The sequence below is a fragment of the Palaemon carinicauda genome, chromosome 8 (genome assembly GCF_036898095.1).
Source record: "Palaemon carinicauda isolate YSFRI2023 chromosome 8, ASM3689809v2, whole genome shotgun sequence".
Lineage (NCBI taxonomy): Eukaryota > Metazoa > Arthropoda > Malacostraca > Decapoda > Palaemonidae > Palaemon > Palaemon carinicauda.
This window is the reverse complement of record NC_090732.1, coordinates 81019023-81034059: the sequence shown is the minus strand read 5'-3', so window position 1 is coordinate 81034059 and position 15037 is coordinate 81019023. Positions and strand designations below refer to the sequence as shown.

Genomic DNA, 15037 nt, shown 5'->3' with positions numbered 1-15037 from the left:
ATTTTTTTCACTAAATATTTGAATGTATACTACACTCGTTGATTTTTAAATGTTATGAATTAAATGAGCTTAGGAAACTTCAGTTGTAAACAAGGGAGAAACTTACTTACTTATTCTTCACAAAAACAACTGAAAAATTTGCCTCCGATTTCAAAACAGACATATCTATTTACATCTTCTTTTGATATGGATGTATCTTAAATAATATTGACTATTTTGTGAATGTGATGAGATGAAGGCGTTCGAAAGAGTTCACTGGTTCGAAACAGTGAGTTAAGGGAATTTGGAGTGAGGTCAGGTTGAAAAGGACGTGTTCATATTGTGTCACTTATAGTGAGACGGATGTTGTGTGAGTGAGAGGAGGAAGAAGTGAAAGCATAATGTCCTCGCTAATGTTATTATTACGGTATTATTCTTAAAGCATTGTTCCTGTGTTTAGTGAAGTAGTTATGATGAAGTGGGAATGGGGATAATTAGAAAAGATAGTGATGTAGAAGCTTGTAATTGGAAAATAAGTCCGTGAACACACACTCCCTTAGGTGCCAGTGCTGTAAATGTTTACAATTGAAGTAAGGTAGCACTCTTTAACTTGCGAAGGAGGAGATCCTCAGCAGGGCCACAATGAACGGCTTGAGTATCCGTGATATCTGTTGCCTGTTCTGCTGGCCCCCATGTCCATCGAGCATTGCAGCTAAGATGGCTTTCATCCCTCCGGAGGCAACGTATTCCTTTACTCCTGACGAGACTGGATCGCGGCATAGCCTTCACCTGACGGAGAAGGCCGAGTGGCAGTTTACAGATAGAGAGAAAGAGACAATCGAGGTCTTCTACACCCGCACCAACAGGGGCAACAAGATCGCCTGCATGTTCGTCAGGTGTTCGTCCAACGCAAGGTTCTGCATTTTGTTTTCCCATGGTAATGCCGCAGACCTTGGTCATATGAGCAGTTTTTATTTGAGTCTCGGCACCAGAATCAACTGTAATATATTTAGTTACGATTATTCTGGTTATGGTGTGAGCAGTGGTAAGCCTTCGGAGAAAAACCTTTACTCAGACATTGATGCAGCTTGGCATGCACTTAGAACGAGATATGGAATATCCCCTGAAAATATAATTCTGTATGGACAGAGTATCGGAACTGCAGCAACAATAGATTTAGCATCTAGATACGAAGTGGGAGCAGTCATTTTACATTCTCCATTAATGTCTGGAATCAGGGTATTGTTTAACACAAAACGCACCTGGTTCTTTGATGCGTTTCCCAGGTAAGAATTCTCTATGCCAGTTTTTTTTTCAAAGGATAGGCTAGTTTTCAAGTTTGCTAAGTGGATAGGTTTTATGAATTAGTCAAATTCTGCGGAGTACTTATATGGTGGATAGCTCGGTCTACCATAAGGTTTGCATAGCTTTCTGTAGGCTATGCTCAACTAATTTCTTTCTCTATCATTGTTATCAACTATGGAAATATGCTAAGCCATTGCAGGTTAATAAGTTTTAAAGTGCACAAAGCAATACATGCTACAGGAAAAGAGTAAATCTTGCCAAAGAAAAATATCCTTACTAATTCGGGAGCCTTTGTAGGGTGACGGCCAGATCCCGTAGAAAACGGGAATATTCTGAACTGTGGCCGTCGTTCTAAAAACGATTTTGACGGGAGAAGCTAACTTAAAAAACCCACCTAACCTATGCTAAAAGTCGTATCCTTACCCAGGGGGGCTTCGCCCCCCCCGGACCCCCCCTTACACAACATATTTAAGATCTGTAGACCATTTCCAAATGTTTGTATTCTATACAAGATAACAGTCTGAGCGATAATAAGCAAATTAGGACGCTTGGCCGTAGCGCTACAAACTACCCCTAATTCGCTAGGGCTTATGAATTGTCAATTCACTGCCCCTACCATCTTCACCCAATGGGTTAACTACTGTACTGTAATTGTTCATTACCGTAGCTTTCTATCATCGTAATGATGGTAACGCCGTGTAACATTGGTAACGTTGCTAATGTTAACGTTCGCAGTACATAGGCTATGTGTGAAGTGACACGGAATTTGAAAAAGTTATCATATTTTAACATTTTAACTGAATATATATAACAAAAGACATTATATTTGAACATTTTAACAGAAAATATATGTTTTCCTGTAGGAAATAATGTGATTTAACTGGTTTTCACCTTCATTTCAACCGTAATAACAGCAACCAGTTCCTCTACTTTAAGTTAGTCAAATTGTATTAGATTCTGATTCCTAACAGAAAATCAATGTTTTCCTGTAGTAAATAACGTGATTTGACTGAATTTGACCTTCATTTCAACCGCAAACAAACAGAACAACCAATTTGACTAACTTAAAGTAGAGGAACTGGTTGCTGTTATTACGGTTGAAATGAAGGTGAAAACCAGTTAAATCACATTATTTCCTACAGGAAAACATATATTTTCTGTTAAAATGTTCAAATATAATGTCTTTTGTTATATATATTCAGTTAAAATGTTAAAATATGATAACTTTTTCAAATTCCGTGTCACTTCACACATAGCCTATGTACTGCGAACGTTAACATTAGCAACGTTACCAATGTTACACGGCGTTACCATCATTACGATGATAGAAAGCTACGGTAATATTAGCATATGTATTTTAAAGCATTTTTCCATATACCCTTTACACAATATATAAAAAGGTACAAAAAGGGTACAGAACCTAACAAACCCACCTAACCTAACCTAGAAGTTCATAACATTAGTAACACTATATATAATGGTTCTTGTTCCGCCATTAGCTCACTTACACTCTCATGAAAATAAAACCTCAAGCTCGTATGTACTGGCAAGCGTAAATGTTGGGCTGCATACGCTAACAAAATAGTAAAACACACACATTAAAATTAAAGAAATTGATGACTTACTTATATGACTGCGACGACGAAACTTGTGGGTCACCGGGGTGTTGTGACTGAGAATATGGCGTCTTAACTTCTTTTTCTTAGTTTAGTACTGCACTTGGAACACTGTAAACGTTGGGCTATTACATTACGAGATTTAAGAAAATTATCAACATTGGAATTCACCAAAATACTTTCAAGTATGGATTACTGCAGTCGTTACAAGTTTCTAAAACTTCCATCGTAAATTACGCCAAAAGACGTCACTTGAACTAAGGCCTGACTTGGACAAAGGTTTCCACGGAAAAGGGATTGTTGGAAGGTGGGTGTTGGGAAATATTACCTCCCCCCATGTGCAAATTTTCATACATATGTGTTCGTGATTGTTTAACGGAAAAGCAATGGAGTCTAGAGAGTAAACATGAATGAACCAGAATGGAAAAATTGTCCAGAGCAATAATTTATGTGAAATCTGGGCGTGACAAGGTAATAACATAATGTATCAAAGTAATATAGCAAGATAAAATGGAATGTATGATAAATAATATTTAATGGGAATATAAAATGAGGTGATTTTATAAGATATCGAATATTAAAACGAGTAGTTCTTGGGTCAAACATAATATGTATACGAGGGTATTACATAAAAGGAATGGTATAGTTGTACTGGATCAAGTAATATACTTGAATAATGTGAGTGAAGTCGAATAGTTACATTTCACGGTTAGGGAAGGAGAAATCCTATTGGAGGAGGAGGAGCCTATGCGCGGTTTTTGCGCAGAAGGTCGAAACCTGCTATATACATACGAACGAATGGGAGCGACTACAGTCGACAAGTAGAATGACAAAAAATAAATGAAAAACACTGCTAATGATAGCATGTTACGCTAACATTTCCGCAGCTCTACATCACACGTTGGCAGCTCTGGTTATCGTATTTTTTCATGAGTCATAGCCTTTGCAACAGCGCCTCCAAAGTTTATTCAGTTATACTGTTTAGTCTTTTCCTTTGTTTATTATACATCCAAGAAGGTAATGTATAGAGAAGAAATGGCTTGTTTTACCATTACATATCGTTTGCCCAGTATGTTTTCCCCACCCAAAACCCTGAGTTCCCACTGGGGGTCCCCCATTATCGTAGGATATAGATATATATATATATATATATAGTTCGGAAACTGATCATTTATGACGGGAACAAGTGTCATTTTCGAAGAGAGAGGTATTTTTTCTATAGTTTAAAGTAGTTTTTTTTATTTTTCCTAGGTTACATTGCCCTGTAATACAGTAAAATAATACCTGGTTTTTCACTGTCTTGAGTTAAGAGTTCTCATGCCTAAGGGTACAATCAAGCATGCAATTCTATCTTATTTCTCTTCTTGTTTTGTTTAAGTTTATATAGGAGATATTTATTTTAATGTTACTCTTCTCAAAGTATTGAATTTTCCTTATTTTTCTTTCCTCACTGGGCTATTTTCCCTGTTGGAGTCCACGGGCCTATAGCATTCTGCTTTTCCAACTAGGGTTGTAGCTTAGCAATTGATGATAATATGCATGGTCAACTCGTGGCACCATATCAGGCCACAAAGTGGCAATTATGTTAAATGAAACTTGTGTAGCAATAGCACACATACTGATATAATTTAGGTGAGTTGCTTATGAATTAATTTAAGGTCACTCGAATAATAATTTCTTCCCGTCATACTGAGTCTGTTTGATGAAAGTATAAGCAATTATACATTTAGTATTCATGTTTTAACTGCATCAAACTTTTTATGTTGCCCATTATTTTGGGGATATTTCATACTTCCACAGTACCAACAATAGCTGTATATTGAATAGTGTGTTTTAAACATAATAACTAAAATAGATGAAATTACACTATATTTGGAAATAGATTGAATTACCGTGAGAAAGATGTCTTCATGCGATGGTAGTCATGCTTAAACCAGAGCAGATGAGAACAAAACGTCTCTTAATACGTCAACATCTATTAATTTTGTAGAAAAAGCAACTAATGATTGTCATACAAGTATTGGAAAGCTGCAAAAGAAAATTATTATTGTTATTACTTGCTAAGCTACAACCCTAGTTGGAAAAGCAAGATGCTATATGCCCAAGGGCTCCAAAAGGGAAAAATAGCCCTGTGAGGAAAGGAAATAAACAAATTATGAGAGAAGTAATGAACAATTAAACAAAATATTAAGAAAGTAACATCGTTAAAATTGATCTTGAATATATAAACTATAAAACCGCAAAAAAAAGGGGGTGAGAGAAATAAGATATAGATTAGTGTTCAAGTGTATCCTCAGGCAAGAGAGCTCTTCCCCAAATCAGTGGAAGACCATGGTACAGTGGCTATGGCACTACCCAAGACAAGAGAACGATGGCTTGATTTTGGAGTGTCCTTCTCCTAGAAGAGCTGCTTACCATTGCTAAAAAGTCTCTTCTACTCTTACCAAAAGGAAAGTAGTCACTGAACAATTACCATGCTGGGTTAATGTATGATGCTTTAATTACTAACAAAAATGAAATATACTATAAGGAAAAGACGATTGCTGGCAGTTTGGTATTTTTCTCTATATGTTTCATAGGGGCCTGGTGCATAGTAACTAATGTATCGGTCGATTGAAATGTGAAGTCTATTTCTCAGTCCATTGTATTCATTTGGGAGACTGGTGGGGTAAATGTACTATTCTTTAATTTCTAGCCGAATACATGAACCATATATTTCTTCCTACTCGCTATCTTATGTTTTATGCATTTCTGACCATGATTATTGGGGCAAACCACCCATTCGTTAGTTTTTGGACCCCCTTATATAAAGACAATTATGGTGGACCCCAGTGGCAAAATGGGTTTTTTGGGTGGGGAAATGTCATAAACGAGTGATTTGCAGCAATAATAGTGGTCAGAAATGCAAAATAAGCACAAAATAACTAGTTGGAAAAATATATGTAAGTGGCTGAAAATAGGCCAAAACGTTATTTAACATTTTTGATATTTGTAAAAGTGTACAGAACTTAACCAACCCATCTTACCTAGTAGTTTCCAGGTCACAACCCCTAGCTGGTGGGCAAGTATCCCCCCGGGTCCCCCTTCCCAGGTCACAAACTAAAAGTAAATCACAAATAAATCCTTACAGTATGATATAGTAAATCGCAAATAATTCCTTATATACATTATGAAAAAGTAAATCACAAATAATTCCTTACCTTATGATTGACACTGTCCCCCCCCCCCTTTTTTTTCTGTCTTGGCAATCCTTACAGAAGCTTTGCAGTAGAAATCTGTTGGTCTTCCCGAAAAGTTAAGCCTGAATTGGATCTTTGAGACATTATTTTGCGGCTATTTTTTAATTTCATATGAACTTTACACTGAACGGAGAGCATTTCCATCATAATCACTTATGATGTGATGGTGGTTTAACTCAAACTGAAAGGAAGGGTGGGAAAAAAATGGCTGTTGTAAATATTTGGAAGCTCCTAATTGGTTAAAAAAGTCAGGTAATGATTACGTTATACAAAAACCATAAAAGCTGGCCAAAGCAAATGCAAGCAATGCATGCGCAGCAACTCGACATCAGTCGCTCAGATATAAACCATTGACTTGGAGTGAGAGAGAGACTACACATTTTAATAGACTGATACGTAAGTTATTATGCCCCAGTCCCTATGAAACGTGGAGAAAAATACCCACCTAACCAACACTCATACATTTCTCATAGCGAATATCAGTTTCGCTAGTACTTTAAAGTATCATATATTTACCGACTGATGGTGAGTTATTGTGCATGCATTGCTTGCATTCACATTTGCGAGCTCTTCTTTTTTTGTGACACTCATTACCTGGCTTTTTTAAGTGATTACGAGCATCGAAATATGCATAAGTTCTACAGAAGTAATTCTTTTTTCCACACTCCCTATTAGTTTTGAGTTGCACCACCATCACATAAAGATGTCTCCAAGAGGGAACTTAAGGGGAATATAATCAATTTCAAAATTTAGAGTAATTTCGTAAATGTCGGCAATTGTTTATGATAAAAACGCCCTCCAATCAGTGTAAAGCTATTGATGCTCGTGTGAAAGTGAAAATTAACCCCGATATAATGACCCAAGGGGCAGGGGCTCGTGAGTGCAGCTCAACATGTACTGCATGCCAGAACATAGGAGCAATGATGTTTCTCTTCTGCGAGGAAGGCGAGGCATGGCGGAGCAAAAAACCATTGCAGTATAGTAGAAGGACGAGAAGTGAATAGTAGAGAATTGTAGTACGTTAATTTTCATCCACTTACATGAACCATATATTTTTCCAACTTGTTTATTTTTTATTTCTATCCATTATTTTTATTGCAAATCACTTGCTTTTGTCATTTCCCCACCTCTAAAAAAACCTTGTTTCCTATTGATGTCTCCCATGACTGTCTATATAATGGGGTCCAAAAACTCATGAACGGGGGTTTGCCCCAAAAATCATGGTCAGATGCATAAAATGCAAGATACCGAGTAAGAAAAATATATGGTTCATGTATTTGGCTAAAAATTAAAGTATTTTATATTTACTGGGAAATATGGAAACAATAGGCCAGACCATTTGGTGTAAGTGTGTAATTATTATTATTCTTATTATTTGTATTACTAGCTAAGCTACAACCCTAGTTGGAAAAGCAAGGTGCTATAGGCCCAAGGGCTCCAACGGGGAAAAATAGCCCTGTGAGGAAAGGAAATAGGGAAGTAAATAAACGATATAAATAATGGAAATTAAAATAGAATATTTTAAAAACATTAAAGCAGATATTTGAATCATAAAGTATAAAAGGACTTATGCAAGCCTATTCTCTTGCTTGAGGGTACACTCAGGCACACTATTCTATCTTATTTTTTTTTCTTCCTCTTGTTTTTTTGAAATGGTGTGTTGGGCAGGCTTAATAGAAGGGCCATGGATGCCTGGTGGTTTATCAAGAGGTTGTCTTTTCCTTTTTCTGATTATTTTTCTTCTCAAAACCATCCTTACTGTCCTCCCTTCAGTTGAAGTGGCTATCCTGGAGGGTATTTAGCCTTGCATGGTGTATCGGCTCCTCCATGTTGACCAGTTTTTCCGACTTTTTACTATAGTCTATGGGTATCATCAATCACTTTGTTTATAATTCTGTACGTATTGTTTTTGTTATAATTCTTGTTAATCTAGTTTTTAAGTATGCTGTCTCTTTTTTATTTCTATTAATTCTTATGCTGTCTGGAGACATTGAGCGAAATCCGGGACCAGTACGTCCTAGATTTCGTCAATGTCGTCTTCTGTATTGCAATATTCGTGGTCTTCATGCAAATATCCAAGACCTTACAGTTGCGTCCAGACAGTATGATATTCTTTTGTGCTCAGAAACTTTGGTTTCTAATATGAGGCACTCATCTGAGCTCCTTATAACTGGTTTTAAGAAGCCAATAATGTTGAAACGTGATGCCATCCCTAGGGCCAGGGGAATGGCGGTGTATATTAGGACCTAGTACCCTGCTTCTCATAAGTCCTGCTATCAATGTGGATGTCATGAGATTCAGGTAATAAAAGTTTGTGGCAGGCATAACAACTTTTATTTGTGTTCGATCTACCGGAATCCAGACATAGATGATTCTATCTTCGATTGTCTTCTTACCATTATGGCTAAGATACAAGAAGATGATAGAAAGGCTTCTTTTGTCTTTGTTGGTGATTTTAATGCTCACCATAGGGAGTGGTTAAGTTCTATCTCTCCTACCGATCGCCATGGCTTAAGAGCTTTAGACTTTGCCTCTGAATCAGGCTGTGAGCAAATCATAAATGAAGCTACTCACAGGTCTGGTAATTGCTTGGACCTCGTATACACTGACTCCCCTGGCGTTATAACTAGTAAGGTTGGTTCTCCAGTTGGGACATCTGATCATGCCTTGATTTCATTATTAGTGAAGACTGAGCAGCCTGTCCCTGATATATCATATTCTTGTAAAATTTATATGAAATCCCAAGCAGACTGGAATGGGATTTTACATGATCTTTTGTGCTTGAATTGGTCACAATTATATAATAGTGTAGATCCTGTTGTCCCTTTGAATGAGAATCTAGTCAACATAATTGATAGGCGTATCCCTTCTCGTGTGCTAAGGTATCGAGTGAAGGACAAACCGTGGTTCAATGATGATTGTAGACGTGCTTATTTGGAGAAACAGGAGGCCTATCATCTTTGGAAGGGGAACAGATCAGATTTGACCTGGAACAACTATACTCAGCTTCGAGCTTTTGCTCAGAGAGTTTATGCCTCAACTGAAAAGGAGTACAATTTAACCATAAAAGAAACACTTTCTGGTACAACTCAGGAACATAAATGGTGGTCTACCCTTAAATCTGCACTCTTTGGTGTAGATGCAACAGTTCCTCCTTTACTTAAACCAGATGGCTCAGTCACTCACTGTCCAAAGGAAAAGGCAACCCTTTTGGCTGATGTTTTTGACAGTAAACAGAGTAATGAAAAACTTGAACTTCCTCATTCCTGTTTTCCTGAGGCTAAACTAACTATAGTCTATTTTTTATAGCGGTGCATATTTGCACTTGACTCACAGGGGTGCCCTTTTAGCTCGGAAAGGTTCCTGATACCTGATTGGTCGGAAGTATTTTTGTCCGAACACCTTCATTGTTCTCGAATGATTACCAAGTAATGTGAATCTAAACTTATTTATTAACCTATATTTCTCCATCATATATATGTTTTGTCAATAAACAATGTGAAAGAATAAATATATTATAAAGAATCATCTTGGTAAGTCTAAATTTAGTAACACAATCCGCCGAAGTCAACGACAGCAGCTTGTTTTCGGATGCACGCTTTGTAATTTTGTAATTTTTCACATATTTTAACACAAATTGGGATAGATTACACTCAGCATAAGTTAAACATGTTATTATAAACTTTCTTTGAATACCAGAACTTACCAAAAACATGGAATTAATAAAACCCGATATTTGTGAAAACTTATGGGGAGGTGAAAGAACAGCCTATAGGGGCCTGGCGGAAAAACGATCCCGTCTGACTCGTAGACACAGTTTGTTTTTTCTTTCGCAATATAGTTCGGCCTATTCCTTTCAGTTTAAATAGTCTTACATTGTTTCTCTTCGTATTATTTTGCTTAGTATTTTCCCACATTCCTGTTCCTCACCTAATATCTATCTATTTCCCCGATATCCCTTCTTTCATATAGGCCTATGTGATATCCGCACAACAATTCCTTATGTTTTGTACATTACGTCAGTAAGTAGGTAAATAATAATAACAACATGAATGTTATGCTGTGTAGCAAGTATAACCTATTCTGTAAACCTGATATTAAGCATAGTATTTTTTTTTATTCCCGCCTCCACACTATTTTAATGAGACTAGCCCCTTCAAGCCATCACTTTCGACAGAGGATAAGAAATAAGGAATCGTAGTGCGGATATCCCATATATGAAAGAAGGGATATCGGGGAAAATAGATAGATATTAGGTGAGGAACAGGAATGTGGGAAAATACTAAGCAAAATAATACGAAGAGAAACAATGTAAGACTATTTAAACTGAAAGGAATAGGCCGAACTATATTGCGAAAGAAAAAACAAACTGTGTCTACGAGTCAGACGGGATCGTTTTTCCGCCAGGCCCCTATAGGCTGTTCTTTCACCTCCCCATAAGTTTTCACAAATATCGGGTTTTATTAATTCCATGTTTTTGGTAAGTTCTGGTATTCAAAGAAAGTTTATAATAACATGTTTAACTTATGCTGAGTGTAATCTATCCCAATTTGTGTTAAAATATGTGAAAAATTACAAAATTACAAAGTGTGCATCCGAAAACAACCTGCTGTCGTTGACTTCGGCGGATTGTGTTATTAAATTTAGACTTACTAAGACGATTCTTTATAATATATTTATTCTTTCACATTGTTTATTGACAAAACATATATATGATGGAGAAATATAGGTTAATAAATAAGTTTAGATTCACATTACTTGGTAATCATTCGAGAACAATGAAGGTGTTCGGACAAAAATACTTCCGACCAATCAGGTATCAGGAACCTTTCCGAGCTAAAAGGGCACCCCTGTGAGTCAAGTGCAAATATGCACCGCTATAAAAAATAGACTATAGTTTAGCTTTTCGATCTCGTGAGATTAAAGCTCTGTTGATGGACCTTGATGCTTATGGAGGTGTAGACCCAAATGGTATTTTTCCTTTGTTTTTTATAAAGACAGCAGATTTCTTAGCTCCAAAGTTATGTTATTTTGCGCAAGTTAGCAAGAAGAGGAGCTTTTAGCACTTGTTGGAGAATTGGTAATGTTACTCCTCTATGTAAATGTGTTTGTGGTAGCTCAAGTCCCACTGATTACCGCCCAATTTCCATAACTCCCATATTATCTAAAGTTTTTGAACGTCTTCTGGCAAAACGTCTTAATAGGTTTGCTGAAGGTAATCATCTACTCCCTAGTTTGCAATTTGGTTTTCGTAAAGGCCTTGGAGCATGTGATGCCCTTCTTACAATCTCCAATGCTGTACAGAAATCCCTTGATTGTGGTCAGGAAGTTCGTATGATTGGCCTTGATTTTAGTGCTGCCTTTGACCGTGTTAATCATGAGGCCCTTGTTTTCAAACTGAAACAGTTGGGAGTGGGTGGGTTGTTTCTTAGCATTATTATTGATTTTTTAAGTAATAGATCTCAAAGAGTTGTTGTTGATGGGCACCATAGTGATTATAGGAATGTGATATCCGGTGTTCCACAGGGTAGTGTTCTTGGCCCATTACTTTTCATACTATATACACATGACATGTGGTTTGGCCTAGAAAACAAGCTTGTTGCATATGCAGATGATGCTACTCTCTTTGCATCAATTCCATCCCCTGAATGTAGATCTAGGGTTGGTGAATCCCTTAATAGAGATTTAGCTAGAATTAGTGCATGGTGCAAATTATGGGGTATGAAGTTGAATCCTAACAAAACTCAAAGTATGATTGTAAGTAGGTCAAGGACGGTGGCTCCTCAACATCCGGATCTCAGTATTGATAATGTTTCTTTAAATATGTATGACTCTTTCAAAATTTTAGGTGTGATTCTCGACAGTAAATTTACTTTTGAGAAACATATAAGGTCTCTGTCTTCTTCAATTGCACAAAAAATAGGCTTATTGAGAAAGTCTTTCAAGATTTTCGGTGATCAATCTATTCTGAAGAAGTGTTTTAATTCTTTCATTCTACCTTGTTTTGAGTATTGTTCTCCTGTTTGGTCTTCAGCTGCTGATTCTCATCTTAATTTGTTGGACAGAAACTTACGGTCTATTAAATTTCTTATTCCTGATCTAGATATTAATCTCTGGCACCGTCGTTCAATTAGTTCATTATGCATGTTGCATAAGATTTTTCATAACTCTGACCATCCTTTACATTCAGATCTCCCTGGACAATTCTATCCTGTTCGTAATACTAGGCAGGCAGTTAATTCTAATAGCCAGGCCTTCTCCATCACGAGACTCAATACTACGCAGTACTCTAGAAGTTTTATTCCAGCTGTTACCAAGTTGTGGAATGATCTTCCTAATCGGGTGGTTGAATCAGTAGAACTTCAAAAGTTCAAAGTTGGAGCAAATGCTTTTTTGTTGACCAGGCGGACATGAGTCTTTTTATAGTTTATTTATGACATATTTGTTTTTGATGCTGTTAATAGTTTATATATGACATGTCTGTTTTGACGTTGTTACTGTTTTTAGAATGATTTGTTAATTTGTTCTCTTCATTTATTTATTTCCTTATTTCCTTTCCTCACTGGGCTATTTTTCCCTGTTGGAGCCCCTGGGCTTATAGCATCTTGCTTTTCCAACTAGGGTTGTAGCTTGGATAGTAATAATAATAATAATAATAATAATATTCAACATAAAAACAATTGCTGCGAGTTGAACTTTTGAAGTTCTACTGATTCAACTACCCGATTAGGAAGATCATTCCACAACTTGGTCACGGCTGGAATTAAACTTTTAGAGTACCGGGTAGTATTGAGCCTCATGGTGGAGAAGGCCTGACTATTGGAATTAACTGCATACCTAGTATTACGAACAGGATGGCACTTTCCGGGAAGATCTGAATGTAGAGGATGGTCAGAATTATAAAATAGCTTATGCAACATGCATAATGAACTAATTGAACGACAGTGCCAGAGATTAATATCTAGATCAGGAATAAGAAATTTAATAGACCGTAAGTTCCTGTCCTACAAATTAACATGAGAATCAGCAGCTGAAGACCACTCTGGAGAACAATACTCGAAGCAAGGTAGAATGAAAGAATTAAAACACTTCTTCAGAATAGATTGATCACCAGAAATCTTGAAAGACTTTCTCAACAAGCCAATTTATTTTGAAATTGAAAAAGACACAGACCTAATGTGTTTCTCAAAAGTATATTTGCTGTCAAGAATCACACTAAAATTTTAAGTCATACAAAGTTAAAGAAACATATCAAGGCTGAGATCCGTATGTTGTGGAGCCATGGTCTTTGACCTACTTACAATCATACTTTTAGTTTTGTTAAGATTCAACTTCATACCCCATAATTGGCACCATGCACTAATTTTAGCGAGAGAGAGAGAGAGAGAGAGAGATGCAACGTAGTACAGTATTGACTTGGCAAAGGACCCAATAACTTGCTAGTGGTAGTTACTCAACGGGTGGCTGGTGTTCTGGCCAACCTACTACCTGCAATGCTCTCAATGTATGTGCAATAAAGGGGATGACAAATCACTTAGTCTCTGCGTGTGGAAGTCTAGCAATCAAAACCTCCGGTGTTTTGACAGCATTTCATTACTATTATTTGACTTTGATTATGATAACTTTTTTTATAATGATGATTGGTGTGTTTAGGTTTATTAGCTTTTCTTATTTTACCCATTTTATGTATTCTCCCACCCAGATCCCTGATTTCCCACTGGAACCCCATTATTGTAGTTAAGGTGGGTCGTGTATCACTAAATCTGATTACAGTATTTGCGGCAGAAATATAGGCCAAATTAGTTGAAAACACACTATTTAAGCTAGAAACAAAATATTTTTTCATATCAGATATCAGAGTCTGGTTAAAACTGTAATTTCACCTTTTAAACATACACTCAAAAGTACATTTCCTCCTTTGTGGTCCTCCAGATTCAATATACATACCGTACTTACGGTAAGGGAATGTTAGAAGCTATAGCTTTAATAAGGTAATGAAAGATTTGATGAGTAGGCATGTACTAACCTCATATTGTATCCATAAATATTAGTAAGGGAACAAAAATTTTGTGGTTAATTTATGCTTTGCCTTCTAGTGGAACTGGGATTTTGTATAAGAAAAGGATGAGTTTTGGCTTTTTTGACATTTTCTCTGTACAGTAATGTATAACTAATGGGGGCTGGAGAATGACAACTTGGGTATTGTTTGACTGAAATGTGAACATAATTTCTTTGATTAATTTTGGATATTAATGGTGGGTTACTGTGTATGCATTTTTTTTAAACATAAGACTTACCCGGTAGTTATATATATAGCTATACGTCCCTGATGTCCGGCAGAAATTTCAAAACTCGCGGCAATCGCAGATTGGGTAGCCAGGTGTACCACCTGCGTGCCCCTAGTGAGGTATCCGGAACCATTCCTTGATTCCTCAGATCTTTCCTGTCGGCTATGCCGGCAACATCATTGGATATTTCACTCGCTGTAACCTGTATAGTTGCAGTCATCTTGGTGATGTACAATTTACTGTTGGCTTTCGCTAGTTGGGTTTTATTTCAACTGAGAGTAGTGGTTGGGTTATGATCGATATGTTCATAAATTGAAAGGAGTAGGATTAGGAGTTTTTTCCACCTATTGAAAAAATAACGTACCTACTCTTTAAAACATGATGGCGGTAGCTAAACACTTCGCCAACTCTATGACGTCACTATCATATGACGTAATCTACGTAGCTACGTAGTATGACTTGCATTTTCATTGGTTTTTCGATAGAGAGAATGGAAAGTAAAACTCTCCTTACAAACTAGAAGTAGTTAAGTTTTTATATAAAAGGAATATATTATTTTTAAAATTTGTTTGCCCTATTAGTGTTCTTTATTTAGATAAACGATCTATTT

General features: G+C 36.7%; 1 protein-coding gene across 1 annotated transcript in view; it reads left to right on the top strand.

The window, feature by feature from the left end:
- Window positions 1-266: 266 nt before the first annotated feature.
- The window catches only part of LOC137645769 (alpha/beta hydrolase domain-containing protein 17B), a 77831-nt gene continuing 63060 nt past the window's right edge, over window positions 267-15037 (top strand). Inside the window, exon 1 of the mRNA XM_068378684.1 lies at window positions 267-1265. Coding sequence (XP_068234785.1) covers window positions 622-1265 — 644 coding nt within the window. The 5' untranslated portion in view covers window positions 267-621. The remainder of the gene's footprint in view (window positions 1266-15037) is intronic.